The sequence below is a fragment of the Raphanus sativus genome, chromosome 6 (genome assembly GCF_000801105.2).
Source record: "Raphanus sativus cultivar WK10039 chromosome 6, ASM80110v3, whole genome shotgun sequence".
Taxonomy (NCBI): Eukaryota; Viridiplantae; Streptophyta; class Magnoliopsida; order Brassicales; family Brassicaceae; genus Raphanus; species Raphanus sativus.
Window position 1 is genome coordinate 50,950,236 of NC_079516.1, and position 18,977 is coordinate 50,969,212.

The 18,977-nt window shown below is 34.4% G+C and overlaps 2 protein-coding genes and 1 long non-coding RNA gene across 6 annotated transcripts; 1 reads left to right on the plus strand and 2 right to left on the minus strand.

Moving 5' to 3' along the window:
* Window positions 1–2,245: 2,245 nt before the first annotated feature.
* Window positions 2,246–3,211, minus strand: LOC108810317 (uncharacterized). Its single transcript, XM_018582437.2, has one exon. The coding sequence runs from the start codon at window positions 2,941–2,943 to the stop codon at window positions 2,347–2,349; it is 597 nt and encodes a 198-aa protein (XP_018437939.1). The 5' UTR covers window positions 2,944–3,211; the 3' UTR covers window positions 2,246–2,346.
* An 8,678-nt stretch (window positions 3,212–11,889) lies between these two features.
* On the minus strand, window positions 11,890–13,647 carry LOC108847236 (uncharacterized). 3 transcript variants are annotated; one of them, XR_001948912.2, is made up of 6 exons: window positions 13,150–13,646; window positions 12,892–13,051; window positions 12,630–12,769; window positions 12,433–12,555; window positions 12,226–12,306; window positions 11,890–12,147 (listed from the first exon to the last, which is right to left on the minus strand). It is a non-coding gene; the product is annotated as an uncharacterized LOC108847236 (long non-coding RNA). The 3 variants fall into 3 exon arrangements; XR_001948913.2 differs by having other exon boundaries at window positions 12,630–12,686; window positions 13,150–13,644; XR_008935648.1 differs by having other exon boundaries at window positions 12,630–13,051; window positions 13,150–13,647.
* Window positions 13,648–14,320: 673 nt separating this feature from the next.
* On the plus strand, window positions 14,321–17,595 carry LOC108806201 (poly(A) RNA polymerase cid12). 2 transcript variants are annotated; one of them, XM_018578248.2, is made up of 10 exons: window positions 14,321–14,416; window positions 14,671–14,738; window positions 15,151–15,496; window positions 15,617–15,796; window positions 15,887–15,979; window positions 16,067–16,249; window positions 16,325–16,427; window positions 16,519–16,692; window positions 16,780–17,225; window positions 17,305–17,595. In XM_018578248.2, exons 3-10 carry the CDS (start codon window positions 15,239–15,241, stop codon window positions 17,404–17,406), a joined length of 1,539 nt encoding a protein of 512 aa, XP_018433750.2. In that variant the 5' UTR covers window positions 14,321–14,416; window positions 14,671–14,738; window positions 15,151–15,238; the 3' UTR covers window positions 17,407–17,595. The 2 variants fall into 2 exon arrangements, with proteins under 2 accessions (XP_018433750.2, XP_018433751.2); XM_018578249.2 differs by lacking the exon at window positions 14,321–14,416 and adding an exon at window positions 14,434–14,507.
* Window positions 17,596–18,977: the final 1,382 nt, after the last annotated feature.

Consider the following 18,977-nt stretch of genomic DNA (forward strand, 5'->3'; position numbering starts at 1 on the left):
TTTGAAACAGATGTACACTCTTTCCGTTTTTGAAAATAAGATTTCTAAACATTAAAATAATAAATATTTATTATTAAATTTATTATTATCTTTTACTATAATTTTTCCAAGAACTATTAATCAATAATATTTAATCAGTTCAAATAATTTTAACTAATGTTTTTAAAAACTATACAAAGTTACTTTAAAATATATGTATGTATATATTATAAGCGGATCTTTGAATAACAAAAAGAAGTCTAAAATACCTTAATTTTGGGAACAGAGAAAAAAGTTATTAATATAAACTATAGATTTGAGTTCAGATGGTTGCATAACAATGAGATTAACATATGCCATAAGTTATATATCTTGGTCACGTTGAAATAATTATTATTCAAGTTATCTCAGTTCCAATTCAAAATCCAATAGAAAGAAGAATATTGCTTAGAGTCTAAGAAAGTTTTGCACTTGTATATTCTTGTTTGACCCGTATTTGTAGCCTAACTCGTCGCCCCGTTGTTCTCTCTTCTTTGTATTTGAATTAGCAGAGAATATTATATAAACTATTAATTAATAAGTAATTTAAGTGTCTACTTGCAAAATAAAAGAAAACGAAACAAAAATAATTTGGCTGAACAATGTACTTTTATTTACATGGACCCTAGCCCTTGGAACTTATTATTGGACCATTATTTCGCAGGCCTTACCTCCAAATTTAGTAACTATGTGGTTGATTAAACTTCATGAATATCTGGAATATACAGAATTTGAAAATTTGACGCCCAAAAGTTGCATATTCTAAGGAAATCTTCTTTTAATGAAAATCACTTCACAGTTATTAAATGTCATACATGCCCAAATAGCATGAACATCAAAACAACTACCCACCATTTCAGGTAACGCTCTCTGTTCTCCTTAATCTTTTGGAAATTTTGTTTTAAAATCATAGTCGTTCGACTCTTTTCACACAACTTAATCTTGAAGAACTTTGGTTTTCAAATTATATTCTTCAAGATACAGTTGATTCTTGAAATTCTTTTTTTTTATATGTTTTAGATCAGATTTAGGAATTTTGGTCAAAATTTTACTGTGAATTAAATCTAAAACAACACTTATTATAAACACAAGATTTTTTTTCTTAACAATGGTACTTATTGTAAACAAGAGTAAAATATAATTTCAAATCTATTTAACTTTTTTGGATTATACAGAGGTATCATGAACTTTACACAAATGGGTCCAGACTAATCACGTGTTTACAATTTACGTTTTCAGTCCACGTGTTGATCCTTTGTTTTTGGCGATGTCGAAATATTAATTTCCGAGTGACCATCGGAATTCAAACCCGGGTTCGTATTGGGGCTGAAGCTCCCTCAAAACAATTAGGCCGTCGTCGTTTGGTTCAATTCTATTTGACATCTTCAAAATGGTTCAAAGGTAGTGTGATATATAGTTTTGAACAAATTTGCTCAAAACACACAAAAGAGCTAGATACCATTGGTTGGAGGAAAAATGATAGAGTTGAGAGGGAAAATTTTGGGGAGAATTTGGGTAAGGGATGCAAATATGGAAAAACATGTGTGTATAGATTACAAATATTCTATAGTTTTCAGCTCTTTCTTGTTTCTTATCATCTGATTTTTTATTGGCGTTGACCATTTTGTTCTTGGTTTACTAATTTGAAGTTTAACCAAGAGACTGAATATGTCTTTTTTTCTTTCAAATTCAAACCTAATTTTAAAAATTAAAACAGCATGGACAAATGGGACGATATGAATAAGTCCATAAATTCGGGCACATGGTCAGTTAATCGCCCACATTTTTCTTGTCATTAGTTCTTAGATAAAGCTTGTCGTTGACTTCATAAAATTTAACGTCTACCATGAATTCAAGAAAATTAAATTCACGATCGATAGATTACATTCTAGGCGTACCAAAAGGATTCATTAAAATTACAGTAACTCGAAACAATGAAATTAACAACATCACTAGCAATATGATCTAAACATGTGAACATTAGCATTTTAACACAATCAAAAACTAATATACGGTCTCCACTGGATGAGGAGTCGCCTGTTAGTCCAGGCTAGGAATAGATTTCCATTCAGTGCAAAATTACTAATTATTCATATGGTCAGAGATCTCTAACTTTATTTGCAAACGACTGGATCTGATTGGCCGTCAATCTCCCATGAGACTAGTCGGGTTGTCTAGTCGGTTGGTCTAGACCGTCGAATAATCCAGGTTATCAAAGAAAATAGTGTGTGTTCAAAAAGGCAAAAGCCAAAACATTAAAAGAGCAGTTCTTAAAATCAAGAACCTAGTGTTTATAAGAACAACCGAAATAGGACAACATGCCATTAATTAAATCAATCTAAGATCATTACGACTAGATCGATGGCTAAGAACAGAACACAAAACCCTCTTGATACTTCCCACTGATGAGCTAAACCCTCTTTTATAACACAACGCTGTCGTCGGCGAGGACAAACCAATCTCTTCCTCGTCGTCTTCCTTAACTTGCGATCTCGAGCAAGAAAAATAGCAACTTTTGGCACGTTGCAGTGACTTAGACCGAGGAGACGCGAAAGAAGAGGAGGAGGAAGAAGAAGAAGAAGACGTTGTAGACGACGACCAAGAAAACGAAGGACGCGACACGTGACGCTTTGGGTTGAAAAGGGTCTTCACTGATCGAGTTTGTTTCGTTCTATCTTTGCTCAGTATGTTCCCCGAGGACAAGGAGGAGGAGTAATATGAGGGAGGCGGCGTTAAGGGCGGAAGATGAAATGAATCAGAGAAACGAGAATGTTTAGGTGTGCCTGGCCGTGTCTCCCATAGAAACGGCACGGAAGCTCCTCCGTAGTAATAGATTCTCGATGATGAATTGACCTGCGAGCTCTCCTTTACGATTAAATTTGAAGATCTGACTCCTTTAGTTTTGTCTTCTGATCTTTCTGACATTGTCACTAAATGTTTGTAAGATGTTCGACGTGACCTAGCAAAACTCCCTCTCTTGGATATGTTTTGAGTCAGGTTTTATCAGAACTAAACTAAGAAAATGAAAAAAAGAAAATGAGACAAATGCTCATCTATTATTGAAAAGTGGTGCTTTGTTAGTGTAAGAGAAGTTTGCGGAATAATTAATGGATACTCTATTTGCATGGGATGTGTAAGCAAGCACATGTCATGTGCTTGTGTTATTTTTTCTTTTATTTTTTTTTGTATTATCTGTATTATTTTCTGGATTTCACAAGGATGAACATATGGAAGATATATATAGGACACTCGAAAACAATTGCAGAGGGCAATAAATGATTTAGATAATTAAAAACCGTTGTGACAATTAATTGGGTTGAAAATAATATACTATAAACGAGTACTCGTTGGATGTACAGTTGAGCCGTATTAATGAATAGTAGATGCCGTTCGTGGTCCGTATTGATATTTTTCTTCAATTCGATAGAGAAATATGAAGACAAAAAGTTAGTTAGAAAAATATAAGGCGTAGCTTCTCCTATTCATTTCATATATCTAAAATTATAGATTCTAAATTTATAAACAACAGTCTAGATAATTGTCTAGGGCCAGTTAGGTAGTTCTAGTTCAAGAAGTAGTCGGTTAGGTGGTGTAGGCTATAGATTCTAAAGGGCTGATATGTGTTCTAGACGGCTATTACTCACACCCAGAGATTAAATGGCTAAACTGCATTTAGTGTTGCAATCAAATACACTCCTTCGTTACATCTATACAGTCTACATAACATATGTTACGTTACATCGGTATTGTTTTCGAACTCTAGTTGTATATCGAAAATAAAAGTTGGTTCGGTTTTTAGATTGAAGTAGTTTCAAGATTGAATCAGATATTTTATACATGTCAAACATCTAATCATAATTTTCTCGAATACTCAATCTTTGTCCTCCTACCATTATAATTCCGAAAAACCTTAGGAAACTAGTTCGAAAGGTTCAAATATTGGATCAAAATTTCAACAACTGTCATACATATGTGCAAAACTAGTTAATACTAGGATATTACTCCTTATGTTTCACAAAAATGGCAAAATAACATTTTGTTTGTTGCACAAAAAAATATTTTAAAATTCTAATGCACTTTATAATTATTTTTAATTTAATATTAAATAAAAATGCATTGATCATATAAATAATTTAATTTATCTTACATATTAACAGTTAATAAATATAATTAATAAAACATAAAAGTATTTAAATCATTTTCGTAATCTATGTAAAAAGTATCAAAACGAAAGAGTGAGTATATTTTTCCGTTCACTTGTATAACTTAAAATGGTTAAAGTCTTAATCAAAATATTAAAAATAAAAATTTGCAGATATGAAGTTAGGAAATAAAAAAAAAATATTGTAGAACAACAATACTGCAATTTAAATTGAATAACTGTGATTAAACCATTAACTAATATAAACCTTTTCATGACATGGCAACAATGTGCTGACAAGGCATCACTGAATCCACGTCAGCAGATCATCTCTTCTTCGTCTGCGTTGTAAGAGATGAAGAAGATGTTAAGATCCCAGAGCAAAGCAGAGTATAACAACAACTGTGCTTCTCTGGGCGATCGGAGAAATGTCAATCCTCCAACTCTCTACCTTCTTCCAACATTCTCTCCATCTCTCCGAGAAAATCTCCATCGTCTCCCAAGTCTTCTCGGATAGCTCGTTGTTTCCGTGGAGGGTAATGTATCTTCACAGTCTCTTCGTTTTTTTCATTCAGATTTGATTCAATTCTATATGGGTATTTGGAGAACTATACAAAAGTTCTCTCCTTTTTCCGCAAATGTGAATACTTGACTCGAATCACTGTCGATACTCTGTTCTGCAGAAGATGATAGATAAAGTATAATGCTTGATTTCAAGAATTGTAATTAGCTAGTGTAATTCTTAATATGTGATCCAACTCATTGTGCAGGAGCAGGAGCCACTTGAATCTAGGGCATGGGTATTAAAGTTGGAACACCTGAAGAGAACGTTGCACACTTCTTTGAGGTTGCTCAAGGGATTAAATCAGTGTTCTAAAAAGCGGTCTAGGCGGCCGCCTAGGCGACGCTTAGGCGCTAGGCGTTCCAAAACCGTGGCGATTACTCTTTAAACCGCCTAGATAATTACAATATTGTAATAATAAATAATATATAATTTATTATTCATAAATTATAATAATTAATATATTTTAATATATATTCTTATTATAATAATTTTTATCATATATAAATAATAATTTTTCCTATTATTAAGTATAAAACATTACATATATTTAATATATTGTTATAATTTATAAACGCCTAAACCGTTTAACTAATAATCTAGGCATCCGCTTAGTCACTCTAGGCGCTAGGCGTTAGGTTGTCGCCCGCTTAGCGCCTAGCGCTTTCTTGAACATTGGATTAAATATTAAGAGAAGAATTAGTACACTAGACATTCTCTTACACTATGTTTTGTTCTTAAGTTCGGCTTTTTTCATTTATTTCTTTCTCCATTAGAGATGTGTAATCTTTTATGATTGTGTTTTAACAGAATAGCTGCTTAATCTGAGATTAAGTTGTTGGTAGTGTACAAGAGACCAACAAAATCAAAGAAAGAGGAAGACCAGAAGAAGGCTAGATCAAACACCAAACTAAACAAGATTGTTATGGTCCTTTCGGTTTAAGTTGAACAAAACAAAAACAGTCAGTTTATAAATAAATTTCGGTTTATGTCCTGGAATCCAACAGACTTGTTTCCTGAAAAAAGGAAATTGTAGGATGTTCAACTCAAAAATATTAATTTGTAAGAAAAAAAAATAGAACAGGACAAAAATAAAAAATAAACATGATCTCGTTACAAGAAAAAGTAATTAAATTAAATTAAAAAGGAAATTAAATTAGATAAGAAAAAGAAATTAAAGATGATGGTTAAGAAAAAGAAGAAAAAGGAAAGGACAAGACTTAGGTTCACCCCCTATGGTGAACCTTTAAATTCACCACCTCCCTAATAACCAATTAAATTGCCAATTAGATTAATAATAAAATAATTTTAAAATAAATAATATCATATTTAATAATGCTAATGTCACTAGTTAATCCCTAAACTCACACTCTATACCCTAAATTCAAATTCTAAACCCTAAATTTTAACTTATAAACTCAAACTCTATACCCTAAACTCAAATCTTAAACCCTAAACCCAAACCATAAATCATAAACCAAAAAATCTAAATTCTAAACCCAAAACTATACCCTAAACTCAAACCCTAAACCCAAATCTTAGACTCTAAACCCAAACCATAAACCCTAAACCCAAACCGTAGACCCTAAACCCAAACCTTAGACCGTAACCCAAACCTTAGACCGTAACCCAAACCATGAACTCTAAATCCAAAATTTAATTCTTAACCTTAAATTTCAAACAACCTCAATATTAATCTAAATATTTAGGGTATAGGGTTTGGGTTTTGTATTTACGTTTTGGGTTTAGAGTCTAGGATTTGGGTTTAAGGTATAGGTTTGAGTTTAGAGTTCAGGTTTTTGGGTTTAGGGTTTAAAATTTGGGTTTAGGCTTTAAGATTTGGGTTTAGGATATAGAGTTTGGGTTTATAATTTAGAATTTAGGGTTTAGAATTTGGATTTAGGGTATAGAGTTTGAGTTTATGGATTAGATAGTGACATTAGTATTATTAAAATTGACACTATTTATTTTTTAAATTATTTTGGTTTTTGAAAAAATTATTTAATATTTTTTAATCATTAATCTAGTTGGCACTTTGATTGGTTATTAGGGAGGTGGTGAATTTAAAGGTTCACCATAGGGGGTGAACCCAAGTCTTAAGGAAATAGTGATGAGACCACTCTAAAATTTCCTTTTTTGGTGTAACCGACTGAACTATGATCTTATAAATAACGCACGCAGACTCCACCTCTGAAGCATCAAAACAAAAAAAATACAATAGCTGCTAAAGAAGATAGAGAAGATGACTAGAGACAATGATAAACCTAAGGTTGATGATGAATCTTCATCAAAGTCTGGTGACTCTCTTCTTGGTCGTGGTGATCAAGAGGGTATTGGTTCTGTCTCTTCCACGAGGGGTTCAAAGTACTTTGAAGAGGGTTCATCTTCTTCTTCTTCCCACAATCACATGAACAACCTCGAGGAACACCAGAGACTAATGATGCTTCGCATCAACCAAGGCATGCGTCATCTCCAACATACCGATGATCCCAACAGCACTAAGAAGGCTCCGGTTTATCCGCCTGGTTCACGGTTTCTTCCAACCGATTTGGGGTGTGTAAGGGTTCATCTTAGGAACAAGGTGGACAAGAAAAAGAGCGGTTTCATAACCACTTTGGACGTGTACAAAGACGACCCGTGGCTTCTTGATCACGTGGAAAACGATCTGTTCCCAAGAGGGGAATGGTACTACTTCACTCCTAGGAACAAAAGAGGTGCGAGTTCATGTAGCAGGACAGTTCGGGGAAGAGGAGGTGGCGGCACATGGAAAACCATATCTGTGAAAGAGGCTATCAAGGACAAAGACAAGAAGGTGGAAGGTTACATCCAGAGTCTTGTCTATAACAAGACTAATGTCAACGGAGAAATAAAGCCTACTGGCTGGACCATGAAAGAGTATTGCCTTCATGAGAAAAATGAAGACGATCTGGTCTTGTGTCATCTCAAAGGAGATTTAAAGAAGAAAGGGTTCGCTGAGGAGGTGAAGAAGGACAACATCTTATCGAACCAAGTGCAAGATCATGAACAAGAAGAAGCTGGTGCTAATCGAGTTGAGATGAGGACGTTACAGGAAGATCATGGTGACGCCACTCAGCAGCAGCAGCAACAACAACAACAACAAGAGCAAGATGCACCGGTTCGTCGTTCTCTTGAAGGTCAAGGTTTAGGATTGGAGACGATGATGACAACGCATAACAACTTGATGACCATGGTACATGAAGAAGATCATGGTGATGCCACTCAGGAGCAGCAGCAGCAACAAGAGCAAGGTGCAGCGGCTCTAGGTCTTCCTTCTCATGAGGGTGAAGATATATGGTCTGAGACGAACAACTTGATGACGATGCAACATGATGAAGATCATGGTGACGACATCACTGAGCTGGAGCAACAACGACTAGACCAAGATTATCCGCTTCCAGATATGCCTCATTATGAAGGTCAATATTCAGGATTTGAGACGATGAGGCAGATGCAGAACGACTTCAGGACGATGCTACAGATAAATCACGGTGACTCCTCCACTCAGCAGCAACAAGAGCAAGATGCAATGGCTCTAGATATTACTCCTCTTCATGAAAATCATGAACTAGGGTTTGAGACTATGACGACAACGCACAACAACTTGACGACGGTGCAACATGAGGAAGATCATGGTGACGCCACTCAGAAGCAGCAGCAGCAAGAGCAAGATGCACCGGTTCCAGCTCTTCATCATACTCACGAGGGTCAAGATTTATGGTTTGAGACGATGATGCCGACGTTGGACGAAGACCGACAAAATGATTTTGATGGTTCAGATTTTTTTATTGACGTCGATGAAGTCATTAAAGATAATGCCAATGAAGCACATTTACAACAACCAGACGTTTCTCAAGCTCGAGATATGCAGTAGGAGGATCTGCGCAGATTAAGTCATGTTTGCTTTAGTTTGTCGATAGAGTTTACAGTTTTTTACCTGCTTGCATGCACTCGTACCTTCTCTTTTAGTTTGATTGAATTTCGTTATCTTTGAATTATACTACTCTCTTTATTTACCTTGCAGTCCTTCACTCAGTTTAATGATCCTATGTTTGGATTCCGTAATATAGGATACAATGCTTATAGAAGTTGTTGTTACTAGCTCACGTGTTACTTCATTTGTTGATCTGGTTAGATAGTGCAACCTGAATACTTCTTTTCTTGGTGGGAATACGAATATAGTTTGAAGTAATAATATAGTTACTTTGACTTGCACAAATCATAATGGAACCTCGCCGATAAATTCTATATGTGGGTTTTGATTATCTCAAGATTCCTGTTTTTTTTTAATACTGGGTAAATCATAAATTACATCAATCTTATAATCTGTAATTCTACTACTTGCAGTTGTATAAAATAAGACTTTATGGCTCATTCAAGAAGTAGGGTTATTGTAAAGAAAATAAGTTATATAACAAATAGTATTATCGAGTTTTTTTTGTGTGGTCAAAGTATTATCGAGTTTAAAGATGATAGTAATAATCTGACCCTCCCTCCTCCTTTACTCCAACACCTCTCCTACAGTGACACCACCTCTCTATGCCTAGCGAATTTTGGATCTGATGAGTGAAATATGCCAATGATAAGGCAACGTATATAAAGAAGATGAGTTGAAGTTCATACTTGGTGGTACTGTGAGAAAGAAGTTGTTCTTGGTTTATAACAATGGACAGTGTGAGTGTGTACAGTCAGTCTAGTCAAGTATCTTATTATCATATATAAATATTAAAAGTCTGAGTTTGTTATTTGACTGGAATGGATGTGTACTGAATATTAATTTGATTTCTTGTTTTGATATTAATTTGCTACCTGCTTAGACTAATTGTATTAACGACATTAACATTTCAAGTACTTTTCCTTTTAGCCGTTTGTTTTGGTAGGAAACATCTAAAGGCTATTAATTTGGTAATCTGTCAATTTTTCAGGCTAATTCAGAAGGTAGACAGTTCTGTAAAACTCTTAAACAACTACAATGTTTGTTTTAGAAAAGAAATAATAGTTTACTCACAATTATGAAAAGGCTATATATACTCGTTTATTATGGACATATATTCTTTTAAATAGCCTACGTACACTCATCATTATGTCTTACCAGTTACCAACATGCATTCATATGGGTTTTGAGTAATCAAAATTTTGAAACTCTATCCTTAATCTACAATATTTTTTTCTTTGTAATATATAAATTTCTCGTAAACAAAACTAATCATAATTAAAAAACACTCAGTAGTCTTGTAGATCCGACCCGATCCTCTCAACAAAAGTATTATTCTCTGTCTATATTTAAGCAAATACTATTCGTTCCTAAAAAATGGTTATTCTGGAAAAAATTGTTTTTAAAAGATAGTTGTTTTATGTTTTCTATGAAAAGTTGCAAAATTTAAGAAAATTAATTGGTTTTGTTGGATTACTATTAGCCAAAAATTATTGAAAATTAAAAACTACAGAAAACAATAAAGTTTATTATAGTGATTTAGTGCGTCTTTTTAATATGCGTAAAAACACTAAAAAGTCTATCTTTTAAAAACAGAAAGAATATTGTGCAGTGAAAATATGTATTAAAACTATAAGTTTGTTTTGTACTCTCTTTCCTCTGTATTACAATAATTAGATTTTAAAGTTTTTGCACATGAATTAAATGAATTAAATGATTATAGATTTTTATTTAATTTTTCTAGCTTGTCTATAAATATTAATAATCATGGATGACTCAACCAATAAAATTTTATATTGCGGAACACAAATAGTCAAAAACTTAAATTGAAAAAAAAATTCTTAAAAATCACTTAAAGAAGGAAATATTAAATATAGAAGATTTCTAAAACACAAGGACGTTTAGATTAGTACTTTTTTGTTCCATTTTAAGTGATGTTCTCACTAATCTAGATAGAATTTAATATGATTTGAATTTTATGACCAATTATAAAATACTGTACTTTTTTATTATTGGTTAAACTAGTTTTATTTAATGTATTTTTATGTTACCAAGATAAACTACATAAAAATATGTGTTTTTTTAATCTATGTGTAATAACCTAAAACATCACATAAAATGGGACAGAGGGAGTATAACTTTATGTATTAAAGAAAAGTTAATGGTAATATGCTAATTAAGGCTACAATACGTATTTATGCAAATACTAAATTACATAATCCGTGTTTGATTAAGAATCCACACACCGTAGAGATATCTATTCTGTCTTCTTCTTTCTGTTTTACGCGTTTACTATATTTCTCTCTCTCGTTCTTTTTACTAGGTGCGGATCCCCCGCGCAAGCGCGGGGTCGTTGATGGAAGTGTTGCGTTAGGTAATGATGGAAGTGAAAATGGTGTCTTTTCTAGTGTTGGTTTGCATGTGAATATCTGTTATATTATACGTATTTGTTGAGGTAAAGAGCTGTGGTAAAAATGTATATTATTCTTTGATTATGACTAATCTTTTAGCAGGTGAGTAGTCGAAGTTCGGTGTTTTTTTTTCTTATTTTGTATATGATCAAAGAATATATATAATCAAACCTTTTGCGAATGTAGAGACACATGTAAAAATCAAAGAAATGTAGAAATCATTTGAAAGTTAGTGTGAGGATTTTAGCAAAAAAAAAAAAAGTTAAGTGTGAGGATTTGTAGACTTGGACCTGATTTGGCTTGAAATGAATTAAAGTTTTTGACCTAAGGAAAGTTTAGTATTGGGCTGTTGTCGCTGGGCCTGTAATCTGAATTCATAGGAAAGAGGAGTGAACAGATGTAGAAGTTGCTGCCTTGTGAAGCTCGGAGAATCCCTGGTATTGCTTGGGGGTGCTAGTGTGCGATTGTCTTTTGTTTAAAGGGAGTTATAGCTAAATTAAGTTCATGGGTAGCTGTATATGTGAGAGTTGGTATCTTACTCTGTTTTGGAGAAGGTTTAAACAGTGAAATTTACAATTGATTAATTTACTTTTCCTTCCAGAGAGATATAGTTTTGAGTTGTGAGAATGTTGGAGTTGATGATGATAATAACTGTTGATATTTGAAGGATTGGATGTTATTTTCAGTGATATTGTGTGATGCTCTTTTTCTGTAATTTGTTGGTGTTTGTTTGATAATTTTTTAATACACTTTTAATTTATCTCTGTATATGAAATTCAGGTGGAGATATGTTTGGAATCATATATATTTTCCTGTTCTCGTAGAAAGATTTTTTAAAACTTTAAAACAAAACCCATTAACTAAATATAGCATATCAATAATAAAGCTTTGTTATGAAACAACTAATGGAAATGTTGTCTTTATTTTTGCATACTCCTCATTAGTTTAATCATTAGAATGAGGTGGGAGGCGTCCAGCTTCAATGTCATCTCCTAGATTTGTGTTTTGAATGGGCTCGCTTGTCTGAATACATGTAAAATGTTAATCTTTTGCAACTCCCAAACTGCAATGAGGCAGGTTGTTTGAATTTTCTCGTTAATTAAATCATGTGATCGGATGTTAAAAGCGTTTGTGTTGTTACCTTTTTATGAATTCTTCAATGGGGTAATGTTTGCATCGAAGTAATAGTTGGTGGCTGCCGTCGAGCCTCGACGAACGTAGCCTGAAATCAGGCCAATGTGAACAATTTGATTATATTAGTGTAATTTAAAGAACATGAACTCATGCGGGAGGCTCAAATTATGAACAATTTATATATTTTTAAGACTGCAAAGAGAGATGACTTGACCTCCAAGCAGCTGTGGTTTGGTTGTGGTGACCAGCATTACAGAGTGTCTGTTACCTGGGAGTTCAAGATAGACCTAAACATAGATGCAGCGTTCCCGTCAAATTCAAGAAGGCCGCCACACCACTGCGATTAAAAAATCTTATAAGGTGGGCTGAAATGCATGGCTGGGAAATATTTGTTTTCTGTTGTTTCTTTACCGATCAATTAGGAGACGGATCAGAATAAGGGACCTGACTGCAGGGTTGGTGAGTTATCTAACCCATGCAAATATCATATTTGTCCAACAGCATCAGGATATTTAAAAATAAACCCTGAACTTAAATATGATGTAAATGAACTGCAGAGGTGTATATTCTAAATCTGTGTTAGCAAGTGCAAGTAGGTGGTCCAACTTCCGGACCTTGAACTTGTGGAGGTTGATTACAGAAGGAGCCTTCTGTAATTCATCAATAGTTGTACCTGGGATAATACGTATGACGAATGGATGGTTCGTAATCTTGTACATGTTAGTGCACCTTGCGACCTGAAAACGACCCAATCTTACTATGGCACCTGTTCTTAAAAATGCACGGAAGTGATTGGCACGAGAAGCTGGGACGAAGCCATGGATGAGTGCATTCTGAAAGTAGAAGCAGAAAACATGAAAAAATGAGGATTCGTATAATCGAATCAAAACAATTTTAATAGATAAAGGTTATTGATTGAATATGGGTTTACCTTTTCACCGAGTAAGAAGAGTGTGATAACCATGAAATCATCCTTTTGGTTGATGTTGTGGAATCCCAGAGGTGGAGAAGGCAACCAACAATAAACTGAGGATATCAACCGAGTAAGAAAGAGTCGAATGTTGACTGGCGGTCGTTGTTTTGATCTAACAGAGAAGCAAAGAGAGACATAATCAATGAGATTGTATAAGTTACGCTTTTGAGAGAAATCGATAAGTTTTTTATTTGTAATAATTTCTCCTATATGATGAGATTATTGGGTGGTGTTATGAATGGGAATCATTATGATGGTTTGAGTAAATATGGGTATCTGTAGAGGCTGAAGGGGAGTAATTGATTTGGTAAATCGAAAAGGTTTCGTAGAAGTGAAACTGTATAGCTTCCTTTGGAGAAGAAGATTACAAACAGAGAAAGCGTTTATTGAAACGACAAAGGAGAAAGATGAATTTTCTTTATTTGTCTAAAGTGATGCAGAAAACCCTAGATTTACTTCAAACGACGACGTCTCACCACATGGGATTCAAATAGAAAACATACAGGAAAAAATATTATGACTCCTTCAATTCGACCCTCAAAGCCCATCTCTACACACGGCACTCAGTAAAACACAGCCTATACGTGACGCAGCCCATACACGATTTACAAAAACCAGATGAAAAGCCCATTTCGTTGAGAAAAAATAATGTGGGACCCACCAAAACTGCTGACGTGTCGCCTCAGGAGTGAAGACACTGTCCCATTATATTATAGATTACCTTTACTTCCCTTTTTTTTTTGGAATTTTGTGAGGGTAATGTGAACCGATTTTTATTATAAAAAAAAAACAAAACAAAAAGTCAGAATAATTAGTTTTGCCGTGATTATTATATCTTCGTTAAAGATAGATTTCTACTATTTTCGCACATATTAACTCACTATTAGTTGCACAAAAGAAAAAAAAACTCACTATTATAATGAATCATTTTTAATAAATTTTTAATCAATAATAGTTTAATAAATTCAATCAATATAATTTTTTCAAATTTACTGCATAGAAAACATAAAAATCTATATTTATAGTAATATATATTTAAAAAAATATCTATCTATCTTAGGGAAATAATAATTATTTAACTTGAGCCTACCATTAAATTTCATTGACTTTTTTTATTTTCATTTAATTTTCCCAGCCATCGTTTCATTTTCATTCTGCTTTGGTTTTATATCTTCTCTTCCCCTTGTTTAGACGCCAAGCTGCCCCTTTTTCCGCCGGAGTTTCAGTGGGTTTTTTCCTCTCCTCTTTACTATTGATCTCATCTCTTGAGAAAAAAAAAAAAAACTAATCACCATTGTACACCACCAAACATTTTGGTTGAAATTCTCTGCTTAATTTCAATTTTCTTTTCCTATTTTTTTTTTATTTGAGGGTGAAACACAAATGTCAATTAAATCACAATCCTAAAACCCTAAATCTGTTTGTTCATCTAAAGTTTTTTAATTTGTTCATTAATTTTTTAACGTCTATTATTTGCAGGATGAGTTAAAAAGCCAACACGAGTTTTGTCCAAAGGAACGATCTTGACACATGTACTAAAAGCACAGGTACCTTTTCGTTACTTACAACTCTAAAAGAAAAAAACGAGTTTCTGCATTTCTGCATTTACGAGGTTGATAAAAGGTTTGTTCTTTGAGTTTATAAAAGATTCAGATTCCTGAAAAACTAGTTTTAAGCTTTGTCGCAATCATTGTGGTGCTACGGAAGCTGGCCAAAGGCAGAATCTTTATGTCAAAGTTTTAAACTTTTTTTAATGATTATTCATTGTTCCATACTCTGTTTTTAGTTTCTTGATGTGCTTAGAATGTCTTAGTTACTCCCTGGTTTGGCTTTGAATTGTAATCAAGCATTCATAGGTGGAACTGAGATATCCAATTCAAAGATTTTGTTTTTTTTAGTTCTAATCTTCTCTCTGTGGTCTTAACTGTTTGTGGGATGTGTTGATATGTCACTTTTCAGACTTGTAAGCTCCCTTGAGAGGCGACTCTTCTTCCTGGCTGATCTTCATCAATCTGAAAGCGAAGTTTGTTTTTGTGTGTGTTTCAAAATGGCTGATCTTCAAGAGAGGATGTCACTCTCCTCATCGTCTTTATCCTCCTCATCATCCTCCTCCTCCTCCTCATCATCGTCCTCGTCGTCTCTGTCACTATCAACAATGCCAATAGACGGAGAGTTCTGGATGCTTGCAGAGGAAAGGGCTCAGGAGATACTAAACGCCATCCAACCTATCTTTGCTTCAGACAGAAGCAGGAACGAGATCATCAATTATGTCCAGACCCTTATTAAGGATCGTCTTGGTATTGAGGTTGGTTGCTCCAGTCTTGAGACTTGCTTTGTCTTTCTGTATAACTAGATTTGGAGCCAGGACTAGCTTTAAGCCATACTACACCCACATAACCAAGTTGTAACATTTATCTATAACCAGGTCTTCTTATTTGGATCGGTGCCACTAAAAACATATCTCCCGGATGGAGATATTGATCTGACAGTCCTAACTCCTCAAGATAAAGAGGAGGACTTGGCTAACACATTGTGCAGAATGCTCAGATCTGAAAACAGAGAATCTGATTTCCATGTAACTGATGTTCAATACATCCAAGCACAGGTTTTGCTCTTGATTTCTTAAAGTTATGTTTAGTGCCTTACCTTTAATAAAAAAACTCATCTTCATGCCTTATTATGATGATGATGGTAGGTTAAGGTCATAAAGTGCAGTATCAGGAACATTGCTGTAGACATCTCTTTCAATCAAATGGCAGGACTCTGCGCTTTATGTTTTCTAGAGCAGGTAAAACAACTTCATTAGCTCGCTTCTGGCTTAGAAATAGTACTTCTTGGTGAATCTTTGATATTTTTGGCTTTGTTGCTCGGTTAGGTTGACCAGATTTTTGGGAGAGACCATCTGTTCAAGCGTAGCATCATTTTGATCAAGGCTTGGTGCTACTACGAGAGCCGTATACTCGGTGCCAACACTGGATTGATTTCGACGTATGCATTGGCTGTACTAGTCTTGCATATCATCAACATCTCTTATTCATCACTATCTGGCCCTTTAGCGGTGAGAGTGTGTATAATAAATAACTCTTAGTTTTTTTTTATCTGTGCATTGGTTCTGAGATTTTAATGTCAACAGGTACTGTTTAAGTTCTTGGATTACTATGCATCGTTTGATTGGGACAGCTACTGTATCACCGTCAATGGTCCAGTACCAATATCTTCTCTACCGGATCTGACTGGTAAGGATTGCTGAAAATCACACACAAGGACACTTCTCTTCTCTCTCCTCTTTAATTTTGAAACTCTTTCATTTGCTTGCTTTTTCTCCAGAAACTAAGCATCATGAAGTTGTCTTGAACGAGAAGTTCTTCAGAGAATGCATTGAGTTATACTCGGTTCCAACTAAACCTGTTGAAGCAAATGGCCATTACTTTCCTGTGAAGCATTTCAACATAGTGGATCCTTTGAAACACAGTAACAACCTTGGCCGTAGTGTGACACAAGGTAAAACTAACTCTCATTTGAATGATCAAAGATTTTGTAACGCTGCTAGAGTCCAAAACATAAGCTCTCGTGATTTGGTTTTGTTAGGCAATTTGCAGCGTATAAGACATGCTTTCACTCTAGGAGCTCGTAAGCTCAAAGATGTGCTCTCGGTACCTGGGGAAACCATGGGCTGGAAACTGGAGAAGTTCTTCAGCAGCTCACTGGAGAGGAACGGTAAGGGACAGAGGCAAGACGTGGAGGAACCTGTCGTGGCGTTTGGCACTGGGAGATCGGAAGCATCTGATCTCAGAGGAGATTTTGAAGGGAACTCTAAAAGTCTTGTGTATGGGAAATGGTTCCATGGAGAGGGTCATCAGCATAAGTGGATCCCTCAGGGGCAAGACGCGAGTTCTTGGGACATTGTTCGTTGGTTTGTCACCGGACAGAAGGATGTTTTCTATAGGAGGAATCTGAATGGTTCATCATCATCATCAGCCTCGTTGCAGAACATGCGGAGATCAAGAGGAACAGGCACTTACATTCCTGAAATGGTACCATTCCATTCACTCCTTCACTCGTTTGTTTTATGAGGTTTGTATGATCCGATCCATTGCGTTTTTGGTTCTGCAGAGTCAGCAATCTTATACAGACAGGTTCAGTAACAAACCGAGCAAAGTGAAGAACTCACTGCCTTCAGCATCTCAGTCTCAACTCGTCAAACAGCGTATTTGAGTTGGTCTCTTAGGTTTGTCTCTCGCATATTTACAAACAGAAGACAATGAGAGTTTTGTTTGCTATGTTTCTAAATGTGAAAAAAGTTTCAGAGGTTCAAAGCATATGTTTCCTTTTTAGGACTTTCCTTTAGGATTTGTAATTCATTATCTTTTGACCGTCTGGAGATTAATGGTTTAGTTTAGTAAATTACAGTAAATCTGATTAGCTCTGAGTAAACAAAAAAAAATCCCAGAAATTGTGCAAATATATAAATTGTAAGAGATGTCAAAAAGAAAAAATTGTAAGATTGTTATTACATTGCCATGACGCTATCTGACAAGAAGTCTTTATGTTTGGTCTGATAGAGAGGCTATTCTCACTTGTGTTAGTCGAGAGTTGAGGGTCCACCACCATATGACTCTTCTTTCCATTTTTACTTAGATTGCTATGTTCTATGAATGATGACGATATACTTCCAAAGCATTACGTCATCTCTGGCCATCATATTTTTTTTTTTGGAAAGCTGGTTTTCTAATTTTTCTTTTATAAACCGTATCGGCTGATCCAATCGGTCGAGAGAAATATACTTATGTTACAGAGTGGACTAGTCCGAAAATTTACCACATTGTCTAATTTGAATTTAGAATATCTTCCGACTAATGATAGAGGGTAAACTGATCATCTATAATTTAAATAAAAGAAATGTAAAATGGTACAAGTTTTTAGGCAGTGTTTTGGGTTTAAAATAGAAACGATAAAATATCTACAACTTATTGTAACTTTGTAAGTATATCATCTCCTCTATGGTAGAGCGATTCTTTTATTTTTCTCTTGAGCAACTGATAGAGCGATTCTTTATGCAAGATGTGCTTATGATTTGTATAGTTACATCAATAGTTTGAAAGATCGATGTTAATTATGTTAACTATTAAGTTGGATCATATGAGTGATCTTAGCAAGTTTACTGTAATTAGTGTAGTGTTATTACGAAGATGGTGACACATAACTAGGCAAATCTTATTTGTTAGAATATCTCCGGTGTAAACTCTATATTTTACTTCAAAATGAAGTAACAATGGATATTGAATAAAAATGCTTCCATCCTACTTTATTTTTACTCTATAATAGAATTATGAATAAATAAAAAATAGATTACTCTATTTATGGAGTAAATTTCATTATGGAATTAGATTGGAGTATTTTTTACTTTATAATCACTTTTACTCCATTTTGAAAGAAAAAATGGAGTTGAGTTGGAGATAGCTTAAAATAAATGTAAGTTAATATAGTATTTCTCACATTTAGCCCATCACAAGAACGGATCCCAATGTTATTGTTGCATACGTGTGTCTATTCTCTATCGGTTACAAACTAACAATTTTATATAACTTGTAGTGCATTTGTAAGCGAGACATGATCATTAGAAGGTAAGAAAACGCAATTACTTACTTCCTCTGTGCTGTAATATTATGTCGTTAGATATTATGGACACCTCTGATTACATACTAACCATATACTCCCTCCGTTTCAATATAGTTGATGTTTTAGAAAGATAATTTTGTTTCAAATTAGATGAAGTTTTGAGATTT

What these genes read in the sequence shown, in the direction of transcription:
- LOC108810317 (XM_018582437.2), bottom strand. Translation starts at nt 2,943, where the DNA reads ATGTCAGAAAGATCAGAAGACAAAACTAAAGGAGTCAGATCTTCAAAT.
- LOC108806201 (XM_018578248.2), top strand. Translation starts at nt 15,239, where the DNA reads ATGGCTGATCTTCAAGAGAGGATGTCACTCTCCTCATCGTCTTTATCC. An exon ending in AGGATCGTCTTGGTATTGAG is followed by an intron (nt 15,497 to 15,616) that starts GTTGGTTGCTCC and finishes ATCTATAACCAG; the next exon opens with GTCTTCTTATTTGGATCGGT. An exon ending in TGGCCGTAGTGTGACACAAG is followed by an intron (nt 16,693 to 16,779) that starts GTAAAACTAACT and finishes TGGTTTTGTTAG; the next exon opens with GCAATTTGCAGCGTATAAGA.